Source organism: Myiozetetes cayanensis, unplaced genomic scaffold (assembly GCF_022539395.1).
Source record: "Myiozetetes cayanensis isolate MyiCay16 unplaced genomic scaffold, myiCay2020 scf1, whole genome shotgun sequence".
NCBI classification, from domain to species: Eukaryota; Metazoa; Chordata; class Aves; order Passeriformes; family Tyrannidae; genus Myiozetetes; species Myiozetetes cayanensis.
Window position 1 is genome coordinate 22,188,395 of NW_026086604.1, and position 16,064 is coordinate 22,204,458.

Sequence of the window (16,064 nt, forward strand, 5' to 3'; positions counted from 1 at the left end):
CATGGGGCATTGTGAAAAGCACATGGAACAAACAAACCTAATGTGTAAGCAGGATACCCATCACTGTAATTATGCCTAACTGTACAGTTACATAAATGCTTTTCTTGGGGAATCACCAGTGACGACAGCAAGCTTTGCCTGCCGTGTTTGGGCTAGTTGAAGCACTGATTCATCATACTTTGAATACTCTGTTTCCTGCTTGTTCTATGGTAAATGGATTACTGCCTGCAATTTCAGTAGTAATTAATGAAGATGAGAGATTGATCCACTGATAAAACTGGGTCTTCTGAAGAAGAGGAATGATTTACTCCACGTGTCAAACCTCACAGCATTACTAGAATATCACTAGCTTGTTTTCAGACCAACTCTTCTGCTTCCTCATAAATGCATTTCTATCACTTGGGATATCCAAATCATAATTTGGTTCTTTTGTTCCTCCTTCATCTGAAGTCTCCCCATCCTTCTCTTTATGCTGCTCACATAAAGCAGTGCATATTTTTCCAGTGCATGTTTCTTCTTGAGCTGCCCTGTCATCTGTTACTCATCAAGTTGGTCAAACTTTGGGTGCAGAAAGTAGACTCTGGGTGAAACCGTGTTGCTTACATAAAGAGGGGCGCAAAAGGGAGCAGTGCCATGAGAGGGTGGATCTGGCTAGGCAGGGATCTCAGCTTCTTCCACTCAAATGAAAGCTCCAGAGGAGATACCCATGCTGATTATTTTAGAGAACAGTGTGATCCCCAGAAGAAAGGCACTGTATTAGAGCAAGATAATTATTATTAGTGATATCCTTGCTGCTGTTATAGTGACTGTTACTGTAATACCTTACTGCAGTGCTTACACAAGAGAAAATACACTTGGCAGGTGGAGGGAGGGAAGGAAAATGATAGGTTTGCTTCAAGCAAAAAGTGGCCAAACTTGACATTTGATATGAATACAGTTGTCTCAAACCAGATTCTTTGCTTCTTTATAAATCTGTGCATTTCTGAGTTAATGCAAGTGCTTTCTGCACAGATAAAACAGAGAGCCTGAATAAGGTGGATAAGAGATCTATCATTAATGAACAATATATGAGGAAATTAATTTATGGAGAGTTCAGATGAGCAAATATTCAACATGTTGGTGCACATCCCTAGCAAAAGTGCCAGATGTTTTTACATTTTTTGTGATGGGAGATTCTTGGGGAAACCAGGCATTGTGATTGAGCTTAGTTGGCTGCACTGCTTTTTCCTGTGTACATCATGTTAGAGTAATTTGTTCAATATCCTTCCCAGCTTTATGTAACTCTGACCTTACAGGTGAAGTGTTTGGTCCTGCCCTAGGAATTGCAAGGAGAATGATGTTTGTTGACAGAGGTAGATAATATCTTCCTCTTCAGTGAGTTGGGATGTCAGCAGCAATGACTTAGACAGGAATTGACAGGAAATTTAGGCTTAGACCTTGAACTCAGTGGTTTTGGCAGAGATGTGAAGAAATGAAACACAAAGTGACAGAAGGAGAAACCTGGATTCCCTCCTAGAGAGAGAGTTCACTTGAATTGCTTTGTCATGGACTGGCTTGTTTCATTCACAGGAAAAAATACATATAGTTTTGAGACTACTACAGTATCCATGCCATTGACATCAAGAACCCTGAGAAGCAGCAATCGTATAACTGTTCCCTGGAATATATTTCAGGAGGGCGTAATGCTGTAAGGGTCCAACGTGGCTTCACTGAATTCAAACAGCCCCACAAATACCACTGAAATTTCTCTGGTGAGTTTTGTAAACAGAATTTAACTATAAATTAAACCTAAGCAGAGATGGTGTGCATTCAAAAATGTCAGTTATTTTATCCTGAAACAATTTCTTATGTGCTAGAGTTTAAACTTTCATTAGTTGAAAGAATGGACATTCTTTTTGGTTCATGTCTTCCAGGTGTGCAGGATTGCAAATCAATAGCCAGCCCCTGCAATAAATTTTCATTTAGACACTTTATGACCAAGGCAAAGAGTACGTATATAAATAGGGAGAAAACCGATAGACTGCTAGAAAAAGAGTGTGCCTGCCTTCCTTGGAAAGGTTAATGGATGTATCAGCCTACAGGTATAACATTTGCTTGTGGAGGTTTTTTCCCTCCTCCTCCTCAGCCCTGTTTTTGCAGTTGGCATTTGGAGAAGTACCAATTTAAATCCAAGCTAATGCATACGCCATGTCATTCTGCTGAACTGAATGGAGGGGCAAGAAGCTTATAAGACCAGTCCTGGGAGATTCTGGCTGCCATTTGTGCCTGCAGTAGGGAGTTCAGGGTCTTATGAGAGCAGAGTCTAAATTAAGGCAGGCTCTGGCATGCGCAGTGGCAGGGAAATGCAATTTGATATCAACGTTGAGGCTCCAAGGTGAGCGAATGCCACCTACACTGCTCCCAGGAGGCTCCTGTTTCTCAGAAATGTTATGGCAACATGTTGCAACCTAGATATTAGTTGTACTTTTCAGTTTGCCATGTCACTTTCATCAGCAGCTTTACTCCATAACAAAAACATACTAATATGTGGTAATGTAATCATATTAGTGAACACATGTTTTCATTGACTCTAAAGAAGTGGGCAGCATTCTGGCATGCATTCTGCCCTTGCAGTTTCCAGACTTGATTGCAGTGAGCAGTTCCTACCCTAAACACTGAATTTCCATCATTACATAGAAAGGATTCTCAGAAAACAAAAAGTTGCTAAGTGCACCAGTAACACATAGTATTTTTCCATTGGATTAAACATACAGAGATTGTCATGACTCGTTACTTGCTGGCCAGGTTCAAAGGTAAATGAGCCAAGAAAGCAAATTTAGACAGAAATTAAAAAAGAAACCTACAACACTGCCCACTGAATATTTCTTGCCCTGTGAAATGTTCAGTGATGAGGTGGATATTTTCCCTCAATGGACCCTGCTCAACAGACACGTGTCAGAAGGCTTATTTTTAGCTCTCATGTACATAGGATGCTGCTCTCCTCTTAGCCAGCGCTCTGCTGCTCTCATTTGACCTCATCCCTAGAAGGCTGAAACTTTATTACTGTAATGAATCTTTGTTTCTCCTTCCTTGCTCCTGGGGGATTTAAACGTGCTTGTGCCAAGACGCCATCTCCTTGCTCGGCAGTGTATAATCTAATATACATACAAGTTGATTTCACATGGGAATTATAGAGGATGGAAGAGATTTGTCACAAGACATTTGTGACCCATGTTACATCAGCCTTTGGGAACACAGTATGTCAGCCAAAATAAAGATTTGCCTTGTGAAATAGGTTGTTAGCACTGATAAACAAGGCTTCAATAGGAGTTGAGGGTCAGGCTAGCAGCCTGAAATACTGAAGTCATTTGGGACCTTGAAGTAATATATTTATCTACAAACAGGTTCAGGGTGGAGAAGGGCAGGGCAGCCTTTACCACCTGGCAAACACCATGCCCCATCAGATGCCAGCCATTGTCACAGAACTTTGATCTTTTTTGATTACTTGTTAGCCCTCAAATTGCTGCTTAGTTTTTATTAAATTCATCAGTGTAGAAATCAGCCAGTCTTGTGCTCCTGATTCCCAGTAGCACTTGTGTGAGACACAAGTGAGTTTTTCTGCCTCCCTTTTAGAGCTCAGCTTAAATGATTTTCATCAACTGCTCCCACTGGAATCGGATTTCTCCTTTGTTGTTCTGTTTCCTCCTTTTCCTCCAGGGCCAAACAGTTCAGCACTGTTTAATCCTGGGAAAGCCAGGAAATGAGAGTTACTGGGAAGGGGGATGGGATTCCTCTCATCTATCTTGAACCATCTGAATTCGTGCATCCCGGCTCAAGCTGAGCAAATGGACGGAGAGGGGTCTCCTGAGGGCCATTCACCCCATCCTGAGAGAGCTGGTTGGGAGAGGTGTGAGGAACCACACAAACTGTGCCCGAGCAGCACAACTCCGGGGCTTCGAAAGAGAGCAAAAGGCTTAACACCAAGAAGCACAGGCTGACAGTCATGGATACACAGGACAAACAGAGGAGAAAAAGGAGATTGTCTAGTGGGTTGTCTAGTATGTTATTGATAAAGAGGTCCACAAAACTTCTATAAAAATCTTCTCAGTATTTTATTTTTAAGAGATGTATTTTTTTTTATTACAATAGATTTTTATTTATATAGGTTGCAAATAAATGTAAACTTGTAAAATGTATGATTTTTATAATTTACATAAGTATATATAATGTATATTTATATAATTTTATGATTTTTTTTTTATTTGAAACCCTTCTTTTATTTTTCCCCTAGAATTTTTTTTTTCAACTGAAAATAACGTGAATCATGATTTTACTAAGAAACCCCAGAGAAGGTCCCAGGAAGGGCAACAGTTAAATCTGTATGATAGATAAATCCCTTTGCATCTCAGAACTTTTCAGCAACCAGAGGCCAACATTTCTCCTCTACCTTGAGCACCCTTCATGCATTATTAACTCACAGAACACATCACTGTGCATGTTTAGTGTATGTAAATACGAAGTCTGATTTTTATTTACTCCACATAGCATAGTGGAGTTAAAGAGCTTTTAAAGTGCAAGTATATTAAACAGAGTTTCTCAGAAAACAATTTAGTTTATGTTTAAAAATCTGGACCAAACCTATAACTTTTTACAGTGTAGATTATCTGTCACAATCATCATTTGCTGTGTGACCTCAGAATTTATTTGCTTGTGTAACACAATAAAAGTCATCCACAAATTTTTCTTTGCAGTGGTTCTGCTTCTCCTGACTCCTAATGCTTTATATTTGTTTTGTGTTTTGCTTTTAGCTCACATTCCAGAAGTCGTATCTGGGAGACAATCTCAGTTATATTTCTGATTTGGTGGTTGTTTTTTTGTTTGCTTGCTTGGTTGGTTGGTTTTTTAAAAACAAACAAATTCCAAACATTTATGATTAGATAGAAACTTGGAAAACTCAAAACCATGAAGACAAATGCATCCCAAATATATCACACTCATGACTTCTAAGCTAATCCCCAGATGTGAGGTTTGTTAGTGCATGAGAGGCTCCGTGCTGTGCTATAATTTATAAAACCCATACTGCTACATGAGCAAACAAAGAAACAACAATCACAGCCAGGATTTGGGGTGGAGGTGGCAGATTGCTTTCTGTGAAGGTTGTGAGGTTGTTTTAACTGTGGAAAAGGAAGAGGATCCAGAAGTCAAGCAGCAGAACTGATTAAGAGAACAGGGATTGGAACAAGGCTCCTTTTGTAGGGCCCACCTGGGCTTTGTGGAGAAGGATGGTCAGGGCTTGTCAGTGGGTGAAGTACTGACCAGCACAAGTGCACTGTTGTCCTGAGTGTGTTCCAGCCTCACTCCAGCATCCCACTGCACACCAAAGGGATGTTTAAATCCTCTGATCAGCTTTGTTATTGGAAAGAAGAAAATGAAAACAATACAATTCAAGCTGTAAATTAAAAGTGCACTGCAGATGTAGATTTCATGAGCAAAGTTATTTAAGAGCATTAGTATGCATATTAGAAGTAATTAAAAATAAGCAAACAGAAAGAATGCCAGGTGAGAACATGCAGGTCGGAGGAGAATTCTCTACTCATTTACACAAGTGCAAGCTAATATCTTGTAAATAAATCCACAATAATTTCCTTGGATGAAGTTACAGTCATGCTGCTTATAAGTAGCTTAACCATAAGCACTGAAAACCAAAACAACAGCATACCATTTACAACTACAAGAAAACAAAAATGAAGTGGAAAACAGAACCTACTTGTCTGTCTGTTCTCAGTGGTGCCCTGGAAATGAGGTTATCCTCTCTGAGGATGCTGATAATTTACTGGGCTGTGACTTGTCCAATTTTTTTCTGAGTAATATTCAAGAAGTATTTTCAAAAAGTATTTTAATATCTGAGACTTATCTGAGTAGCCAAATAAAAGACAACTCATAGAACCAAACAGGATAAAAAATATCCAACTTGTTTGCCCAAATGCTAACCAATCTTTTAATCCTCTTCAGATTAGTTTACTCATGTGAAATCGATATTTCAAGGTGCTACAGTACCTCCCAGAGCAAATAAGGTACTGGCCAAGCTGGGCTCTATAGAGCTTCTGCATTCCGTCAGGTGTCACAGGGAGCCTTGACAGGTCTGTGCCAACTGGGAGGAATTAGGGCCAGGTGAAATGCCAAGCTCCTTAGCTCATCTGCTGTGGAGAACAAGTCTGCAGTGTGCCCACTCAAGTCTTGTCATGGGAATAAATCTGACGTGCCTCACTTACTAGGTCAGAGACAATCTGCAGTGCCTCAATACGCACTGTGCCACGATATCAAGTGTATGACAGAAACCGAGAGCATGATCAAGTTGCAAAGGCAAAGACTGGAAATTTAAGAAATGTCAGAATTAGGATGCTTACTCAGCTGACATTTGTTTCCTGGTGGCAAATGATTTATGATACATTTATCTCTAGCCACGTGATCACCCACTGGTGTCTTCCCCTGCTCTGGAACCCTGTTTACTCTGTGCTGAGTGTGCCCAGTCCATGGTTACTGCACAGTCTTCAAACCCTGCTTTGAAAACAGCTATTTATTTTACATGGGATTTTTCATATAGTTGTACTACTGGAGTAGCTCAGAAAAATAGAAGATGTGCAGAGTCCCCACCATTTCCCATCTGCAGATGTTTGTTCCTGGCACTTGCAATAACATCCCAAGGGGGAGGAGAATGGGTGGTTTACTCACATAAGGGGTTGGGGAAAACAAACCAAAGACAGTTCCCTTGGGTGCTACTGTAGTGAAGGCCATCCAACTCACCAGCAAAATTCAAAGTCTCCTGTACAGACACTTCATATCCAACATAATTCCTTGCCCTGATGTGAACCTTATCTCCTTCTTCCCAGAATTTATCCCACCTACATTCTATAAATCAGACCCTACGTTTCCTACAGCTCTACATTCATATTGGGCAACTTCTTCTTTATGGCTGCATTCACAGGTCATATTAGTGATCTAATTTCACCATTTCCCCTTAGTTCTGGTGTCTAGCCTTGATGGACCAACATCACTTCTTACCTGTAACTGCAGGTAGGGTCATGGCCACCTTGGGCTGGAGCACTCCCCAGGAAGTCAGATGTCATGCACTGAATCTCAACTGGTTACATTGTTGATGTTATTCTTCTGCCAAGGAACATAATTTACCTGTTTTTCCTGTGAAATTGCAAAAAAGCAGATCACTTAAAAGAAATCACACTGTCATGACAGACTTCTGAGTACAGAGAAATTAGGCTTCCTCAAAGAAGAAGTCACCAGTGTCTTATTTTAACATAGGCAAAATTATGTCTTTTCCTCTAGCATCACAGCCAAACACAGCTGCACTGTTCTGCCTGAAATGTTCCCCAGTAATTCAACAGGAGACAGAGATTCAGAATGAAAAATTTCAGTTCAAGTTTGACAAAATCATAAACAACAGATTTATGGGTTCCTAATGGGACATGCTGAAGACCTTAATAACAGATGCTTTCAGCAGCTCTGCTTATAATAAGCTGTGGGAATTGATGGTGTTCATTTTAAAACCATTTTCACATTTAAATGTTGATGGGACTCACTGGTTAGACGCTGTAGGCAGGGCAGATAAAGCAAACAGTGTTGCTAAGTCATTATCAGCCCTGTAGGGGTATTTCAGACAAAACTCCCTTGCATTTAAGAGGAGGCTGGGGTTTGCCTCCATCACAGCTGCAGATTTGGGGCATGTAGGTCTGTTCTCCTGCATGACCATTTTAGTGTCTTGCTCGGAACGGCTGCTGTGTGTGACACACGCCTGTGCCCCTCACTTGCCCTTTGAGAGACCAGTCCCCACGTGGTATGTAGGCTTACCCTGCAGGCTTGGGCTTTCTCAGGGTGCTCGTAAGTCAGAAGCTGCTTAGGAAGCCCCGGGACTCCAACTTGGAGTGACTGATGGGAATTTTCAGTTGCCTGGCTGGGCAAACCCGGACTTCTCTTCAGTGTTTAGAAGAGGGTTATAAACCATTAGGAAGTGACCTCAGCTGACGAGTATATCATGCTCTTTCATTCTATTCACTTACAGCATTTACAACATCCCCACATTATCGTTAAGACTTTTACAAATCTTAATGATCCTTTTATCAGAGCAGCAATAACCCATAAATCCCCCTTGGCATTTATTGCCCTGTGTCTAATACATAAAAGACCGAATTTATAACATCTCCTGAATGCTGGAAATTATTTTGCAAACTTTTTCTTCGACTCTCACTGCAAAAATAAATGCTCTGATAAAGGCCCTGTTTCTGCGGTTTGTTCAGCATCAACCCTTAATTAAGTTCACCCACAACACGCAATAAACTCTATGGACTGGATGCTGTACTGCAAAGAGAAACTAGAAGGCCAAAATGCCTTCTCTGTGGGGAGGTGGTCCATTCCCTGCCCATGTCCTGCTAGGGTCGGTTTTGTCCTTAGCTACCAGGAGGGTTTTCAGGCCCAGGCACAATCAGCAAGAGTGCTGGGGACAGAGGACACTGCTTTAATTGTCAACAGCCACAACAGAGAGTACAGGTACATCTGATGTGGTCTGTTGGGCAGTCAGGAAACTCAAATCCATTCACTGGGCTTTGTCTGAAAATGGCGGAGAAAAACAGGCACCACCAGGAAAGGTTTCATCCCACCCTACAAAAGGTGCCCAAGACGGACACCTGCAAGATGCACAGTCCCAGCTACCCTCCTCCATATGCCCCTGGCTGACAACAGTCATCCAACTTCAAAACGCCTAAAATTAGATGTCACAAATCCCTATGCCTCAGTTTGCAGTGATGACAACATAACTTTGAAGTTATCTCTCTGTTATTACAGGCAGAGACAAGACTCCAAAGGTTCCTTGTTTACTCATGCCTAACACCCAGTAATGTCCTGCACTCCCTGTAGGACATTCAATGAATCATCATTAGTACTATTTGAAAGTGTGCCTTGTCTTGGTTTATCTACAGGTACAACATGTGCAGCCACAGGACTCTGCAGAGTTTCTTGCTGAAACTCTCCTCTGTACTCGCAAAGCCCAGCAATCAGAACACAATAAATTAGTCCTTAGGAACCATTTCAAGTGACCTGGTAATGAAGGCAACTCAAGGATACTATGTGTCACTGGCAATGATTTCAGCTTTGCTAACTCTATATCTAGACACCAGACCTGGACTTGATTCAAAGCCCAGCACCGGAAAGACTTGGCATCAGTGGATTTTGGACAGGGACATAGATATTTCTCTGGGGTGAATGCAACGCTGTGTGAAGATGCCCAGGCTAGAACTGAGAGAGCTACTGCCAGGGCTGGAGGTCGGTGTTGCTGTAGTGGTTAGACACACTATCCCAGCTAATTAGCCTTGATGAGAAACTACCCGTTTTGACGTGGGCAGAGAGCTCAGGGCAGCAGTTTTCCTCCTGACCTAAGCTAGCCCAAGCATCTCTGTGCCACGTGGAGACTATTTCAGTGCCATTGTAGCAGGGTATCTGCCAGAGATATCAGATGTGCTCAGTAAATCCTATTTCCTATCTTTTCAGCTGCCCATTCATTGCTCTACCAGGTCTACTGCCAGGTCCTCCCGTTTTGCTCTTTGTTCCTGCTGACCCTCTTCTCCTCTGCAGAACTATAAACCTAACAGCTCCCTAAAGAACTTTTCATTAGTATAATTTATTAGTTAAATCATTCCTCTGACCTGTTTCTTGTTCAACTAGCATATCTCCCCATCCACTCAATATAATTGGTACAGCACCTGAACTCTGCTGCCAGGGTTTAAATGGCCTGACATATATCACTGAGTCACAGGATATTAAGAGAAAGGTGAGAGGATTATTGGCGCCCTGCCACTGGGATCAGATTGGATTTCTTGTCCAACTACTGAAACGTGGTTGTATAAAGAGGGTTCACACAGCCTGGGTTTAGTCCTTACTCAAAGCTTGACCACTTGAACACAACAGGGACTTTCACTGGGGACTGGGGGCTTGGCCACTGAAGCCCTTCTTTCTTACATTGTCCTACTGATTTTTGGAAGGTTACAATCCACATGAGGCTCTGCAGGATGGGGCTAACAGGAGAGCGCTCTCTCTGGAGCTCTCTTCTCTTGCCTGGCTGCACCAGCCCATTGTGAGAACCACTACCAGCAGCCTGGCCTTGCCTGCCAGTCCTCACACGGTCCCAGGCACTCCCATCTCTGTGATTTCCTTTTTTGCATTGTGGTTCTCTCCTCACTGATCTTGTTGTTTCTAAGTTTAAAGAAGTATTAAACACTGAGCTGTAGGTTTTCAATGGTGATTAATTTTGTTGCACAGTCTCCTAACTGTTTTGAATTATAAAACATCAAAGGGTAAAAAACACAGCCACTGTCCTTGCCAAGAGATATACATTCTCTCTTTTTGTTCTTTTTCCCGGGAAAAAAGGCCTGCTGACGTCATCTGCCTTGTTCAGGATCTTTGCAATTGGCCCCTGTCTTTTTTGGGCTCCTCCTTCCCTCCCCTCCTCTTCTCCCCACTTCATACTAAGAGGTAACCAGGGAAACTGGGAACCATGGCAACCTGAAGCAGCATGATTTTTCCCTGAGAAAAAAAAAAATAATCATGCAAAATCCCTTTAATGTTTATACCAGGCGGCTGGGTCCGAATCTTCTCTACCCTTCCCTTTGGAACAAGGAAGCAATGGGCCTGCCTCGAGGCCTGGGAGAGCTCACCTCCCATCCCTTGGTTTACCCAGCAAAGCTCCTGGTTCCCCGTGCCCCCACAAAGCCAGAGTGGCAGAGAGGCCTCAAATTCCATCAGCGTGGGTGGTCCTGTCCCACCAAGAGCAACCAGATAGGCTGGGACAGCAACTCCCACAGCATCTTGTGCCCTGTTCTCATCACAGGGACTTGGTTGGCCCATCACTAAGTGCTCTCGGTTTTGAATACATTTCTCACCAGGACATGGGGAAGTGCTTTTACCAACAACTGGAGAGGGACAGCTCAAGTACAAGCTTATGGTCTGGTTTTCAAAGGATGAGCCAACTGGGCACTTCTCTGTATCTTTGGACATCTTTTCCTTGAAAAAAATGGAGGATAGAAAAGTAGACCTTCCTAGTCCCACCAAATTGTTCACCCTCAAATTCCAGATTCTCTGGATGAGGGGCAAAGCTTTCTCCCTGCCAGGCAAGGCCAAGGGCACAGAATTCCAGAACACAGAATATTTATTTTTATTACTATTACTATAAACTAATGATGGTATTGGAGTGGTGCTATCATCACTGCTCCTCCAAAATGTGAGAAGGAAGGGCACCTGTGGAAGAGACTCCCTTCTCTCTCTCTACTGCCATGGCCCTTTCCCTTTTCCCTCAAAATGGGGAAGAGGGTGACACTGTCCCACTGTGGCTCAGTGCCCACCTGCAGGGTTGCACACAGGAATAGTAAGGCAAGGGCCCTACAACCCCTCCCAGGGCAGCATCACCCTTGGGTAAAGCTCTCAGGGCTCAGCCCCTGCTCCCTGTCCCCTCACCCTACAGCCAGGCCAGTCTCCTCAAGGTATGGAAGTTAAATCCCAGCCCCTTGGAAGCCCCAGGCTCACTCCTTCCACAAAGAGGGACCACAAGTGCTGTTCTTGGTGGGGTACAGGAGGTTTTGGTATCAGCTGTGCAAGCATCAGGCAGCATGCCCAGCACTGCTTGGAGGCCAAGTCAGCAAAGAAATAACTAGCGGGTTTTGCTACTCTGAAAGAGTACAAGAGACAAACTAGTTGACTTCTAGCTTATTTCCAAAATAGAATACTGACTATAAGTTGCCTTCTTTAGGAGAAGAACGATGACAGTAGTAATAAATTGTACACATTTATTTTTGAGTTTGCAGATGGGTGAATGTTGAGCAACGGTTGGGAAGAAAACAAACAAACCTTGGCAAGCAGCTATTTTTATAGGATAGTTTTGTGTTGAAATTTCTATAAGTTGGCAACAGAGTCGTCATGAGACCTTTTATCCAGATAAGGCTATGCCAAAATCTTCAGGAAACATCTTGCACGTTTAATTTTTTATTTACAAAAAAAGGGGAGAGAGAGGAGAATGAAAACTCAGGGGAATGTTTGCAGACATACCATGTCTGCTCTATAATGCACCAAGTACTTTTTATTCTGTGGTTGTAAGTGGGACATTTCCCAAACTTGCCACTTGCTAAGTTCAAATCTGGGGTAACTCCAAGTTAGGCCTTGCACTGGATTTGCTTGCAGGCTGGGGAGGGACATGTCACCAGGCAGAGTAAACAAAGTTCATGAACCATAAGGACCAGTCTGGGATATCTCACCTTTAAGGTCAATGAGCCTGTTGAGAGAAGAATGGCTTTCCAGTCCCCCCAAGCACAGTTGTTTTAAAGAGACATGGTCAAAACTCTGCTGATCATGTTGTCTCTGCCTCCTGTACCCAAACAAGGTCTGTTCATGGGAAGCATTGAGCCAAGAGGACATCTGCTGCCTCCGTGACTGCAGCTCCAGGCCCAATCCTCTGGGAAGCGGCTTCTTTATCAATGTTTGCTGTTTGTGCTTAATGTCTAGGAAATGTCTGGACTTAGACTTCTTGCTATGCCATGAAAGTGTTTCTGTGTGCATGCATGCGTGTGTCTGTCCCTAAAGTCTGCACTATAAGGAAAACATTTTAGAATTAAGTGTTGGGTCATAAAGAAAAACTATTTTGTGCTAAAAAAAAAAAAATAATCTAGATAGCTAGATTACCCCAGATAGCTTCTGGCTAATACGACATGTCAAAATTCTACTTATTAGAATTCTTCTGTTGAAATCTGCAGTCTAGTCTGCCTGCAGAGGGGAGGAAAGGGTTACTTACTATGTGAGAACGGAAATCTAAGACGAGAGCTTTATAGCTGGCTCTGTGATGTGAACATTAGATAGTAATGTCTCAAAACTAAACTATTTAAGCAGCTCCAGTTTCTCTGTTAAGTTGACTCTAGTGTGTTTGTAACCAAATGGACAGCTGCATCCTGAAGAGTGTTTCTTAATGCTTGTAAGGATTAACCGGTTTTGTGTTGAGATAATTGAGATCATCTTGATGTATTTATTTTATTTTGATTTGTTGCCTCATTTTCTTTTATTGCTAATAACTTCACTTTAGAAGCATCTTTACCTTGATTTTACTCCCTTTGTTTCAACTCAGTTTCTTCTAATATGGGCCAGAGCGGGGGGTCAGAAATGGATGCCAGTTTGTCATTCTAAAAGCTTGACCAACTCCTCCAGATTTGCCTATAGTTCCCTCTCTAAAGATTCATAGTGAATTTTTCACTTTTCCCTTTTTCACACACATGTACAGCTGCAAGTAGTTCACCAATGCTCCCAATGGAATTTATTGGAAGTTTGAGCACTGAGGGAAGTTCTGAAAATAGTTTGTGAGTACTGTAAGTCCTCTGAGTATTTGAGAGGTTGTTTGCAGAGGTCACACCTGGACCTGAGCAGTAGGTTGCTCTCCACTGAGAAGCTCTCAAAGGACCCCACATGTTCACCTTAAAGCATGTGCCATATTTACATTCAAGGCGTGGGTGCACCATGAGGTTAAAATTAAAACCCTGTGGCATCAGTCACTAATTAGCTCCTGTACTCCTTGCACACCCATGAAGCCCACTCCAGGCAGATGAAAGACATATACCAAAGTACTTTAGAGACTAAGGGAGAGGGAGAAAAAAATAAAGAGAACAAAAGTTGGGGCAGGGTGGAAAGAAGAAACGTAATTTATAGCTATGTCCAGGATGGGGATGGGTCAGAAGCATCGAGGGAGGTAAAAAGGCTGTCTGAAATGATCAGTAGCCAACAGCAACAACCATAATCTTGTCCAGAGTGAAGGGACATAGACACTTGGCGAAGAAAAAGAAGAGGACAGGACAAAGAGCCCTAGGAGGTGCACAAGTGTCCCACCAAGGAGATAATGTTTGTGTGTGTAATCAGTGGCTGGGGGTTTCTGCCACATGGAGAAGACATGGGTGTTTCCCATGTAGAGGGCTCAAGTGCAACCTCCTGACGGGGAGGAGAAGGAGAAATTAATCCCCTGATGAGAACTCTTGGAGGTTTGATGCTGGAGCTGGAAGGCGTGAGGAGTGATAAGACATTGATTAGGTTTCTGAGTCAGCAACAGATGCACACTTGCCACGCTACAGACTGGTCTATTCACTCTCCCACTTGTTTGTTGCCTAACTTATCTTCTTGACTCATTCCAAACCTAGCTGATAGCAGAGATAGGCAAACTACACACTACAGTCTTTTCACCAGCCTGTGGTGTACCTTCTGCTGCCCTATATCTCTCATCAGGAATAACATCACAGCAGTCAACTTTTCTTTGCCAAATCAAAAGAAAAAAAGGTGAAGACATTGGGAGTGTAATGAGAAGGGGTGGGTCCTGGAGAGGAAAAGTGGGTTAGGAGAGCTTCTGGGAGAGGAAGAGGGTTTTTTTAAAAGTTTTTATGCCCTTCCTCCAGAAATGTGTCATGTTGGCACCAGTCCTGTGTTTCAGTGATGGTGATGTGCTTAGCATGAGTGAGGCAGCAACCTAGTGTAGCAGCAAGGTACAGGTAATATGCAGTACAGTCTTTCATCTCTCTCTGAATATGACATGGTTCTGTCAATGTTTACTTGGTTTTGTTTTGTTTTGTTTTGTTTTGTTTTGTTTTAAGGACAGGTTGACATTTCACAGTGCCTTATTAGAGCAAAAGGACCAGCATGGGGCTCACATGGAGCTTATACTCCAGTCCTAGAGGTCCGTGAGCATCACCACTGCAGCCAGTCCCTGCTCCTCACTGGTTCTGAGTTCAGCCTCTTGGACCCAAAGTAGTCTCCTAAGCTCCTCTGCAAATTCCTCTGCAATTCTTTTTTAACTAATATGCTTTGATGTTGGTGCAGCTGTAGTGGGCATGGAGAAAAGGAGGAATTTGGGAAAGAGTGCAGAACACTCCCACATTCTTCACTTGGATCAGGTAGTCTCAAACAGCCATGGGCACCTTTGAAAAAAACCAAGTAATTTCCCTCTTTCACTGAATTTGCAAGGGAAAAACAAGATAGACATTGTATGTGCTGCTGGTTGAGAGTAACATGGGCAGCAGATCACACCTCCCAGCACATGCTGCAAGAGCCCAGTGGGAATCCTATCAGGTTCGGGGAGGCTGCCAAAGATTGCATAGGCTTTGGTGGGACTTGACAGCAGATGGGGGTGGGTTGATTCAGGTCTGATGTATCTGGGGCCAAAATGTCCCAGGGGAGATGAGTAGTAGGAGAATAGAAGCTGTGGAGCTGGGATCCTTCACAGGACATTGGTATGGGTGGTGGGAAAGTGGGGGGAGGGGACTGAGATATTAGTGACGGGACGGCAAAACCATAGCAAGGAAGGGTGATGTGGACAGTGTGGGTGCACCTCCTCCTATGCACACACATACTGGCTTGCAAAGGGATCTCCAGAACTCCTCCTTTTGCTCCAAGGGACCCTGAGCTTTCCTTCACATCTTAGCTTGAGGACCACTGGTGCTATGGCACCTCTCATGGACCCACCAGTTGTCCTGGAAAGAGTGTCTATGCTGCAGTCACCAAGCTATACTGGAGCTAAGAGAGAACTGACATGCTCCAAGACTTTGTCCTGGTGAAGAAGAGCCAGGCCATTTGCAGGCTATGGGGTGCCTGACAGGACCTGCCCCATGATCATCGGCCCTGCCCCCACTCTCACGTGTTGGTGTCACATACACACCGTCAGCAAAACGCCTGCTGCTAATATCACCTAATCCCAAATAACCCTAATCCCAGATAACCCTAATCCCAAGTAATGCCTTGCAATCTCTACTTTCTAAACTAAATCCAGTGTCTCAAGCTTGTGCTGCCTCCAGCGCTCATATAGGGTAGCATCATGTACGACTGCCAAGACTTCTCTCCAGTGGTCTCTTCTGCCTGCAGATGGAGAGGGACAGGCTCTGCTGGAGTGGGCTGCATCAGCCCTTAAAGGAAGGAGGATGGCAGCTCTGGCCTGGAGATCTGGATTATATCTACTCTACCTGTTCAATGTCCAGGTGAGTCTCTGTGGTTGTAAATTCGGTAGCTCCAGG

The 16,064-nt window shown here is 43.3% G+C and overlaps 1 protein-coding gene across 1 annotated transcript in view; it reads right to left on the reverse strand.

Moving 5' to 3' along the window:
* Window positions 1–7,078, reverse strand: part of DPY19L4 (dpy-19 like 4) — a 46,536-nt gene extending 39,458 nt beyond the window's left edge. Inside the window, exon 1 of the mRNA XM_050316817.1 lies at window positions 7,042–7,078. Within this exon, the coding sequence (XP_050172774.1) occupies window positions 7,042–7,063 (22 nt within the window). The 5' untranslated portion in view covers window positions 7,064–7,078. The remainder of the gene's footprint in view (window positions 1–7,041) is intronic.
* Window positions 7,079–16,064: the final 8,986 nt, after the last annotated feature.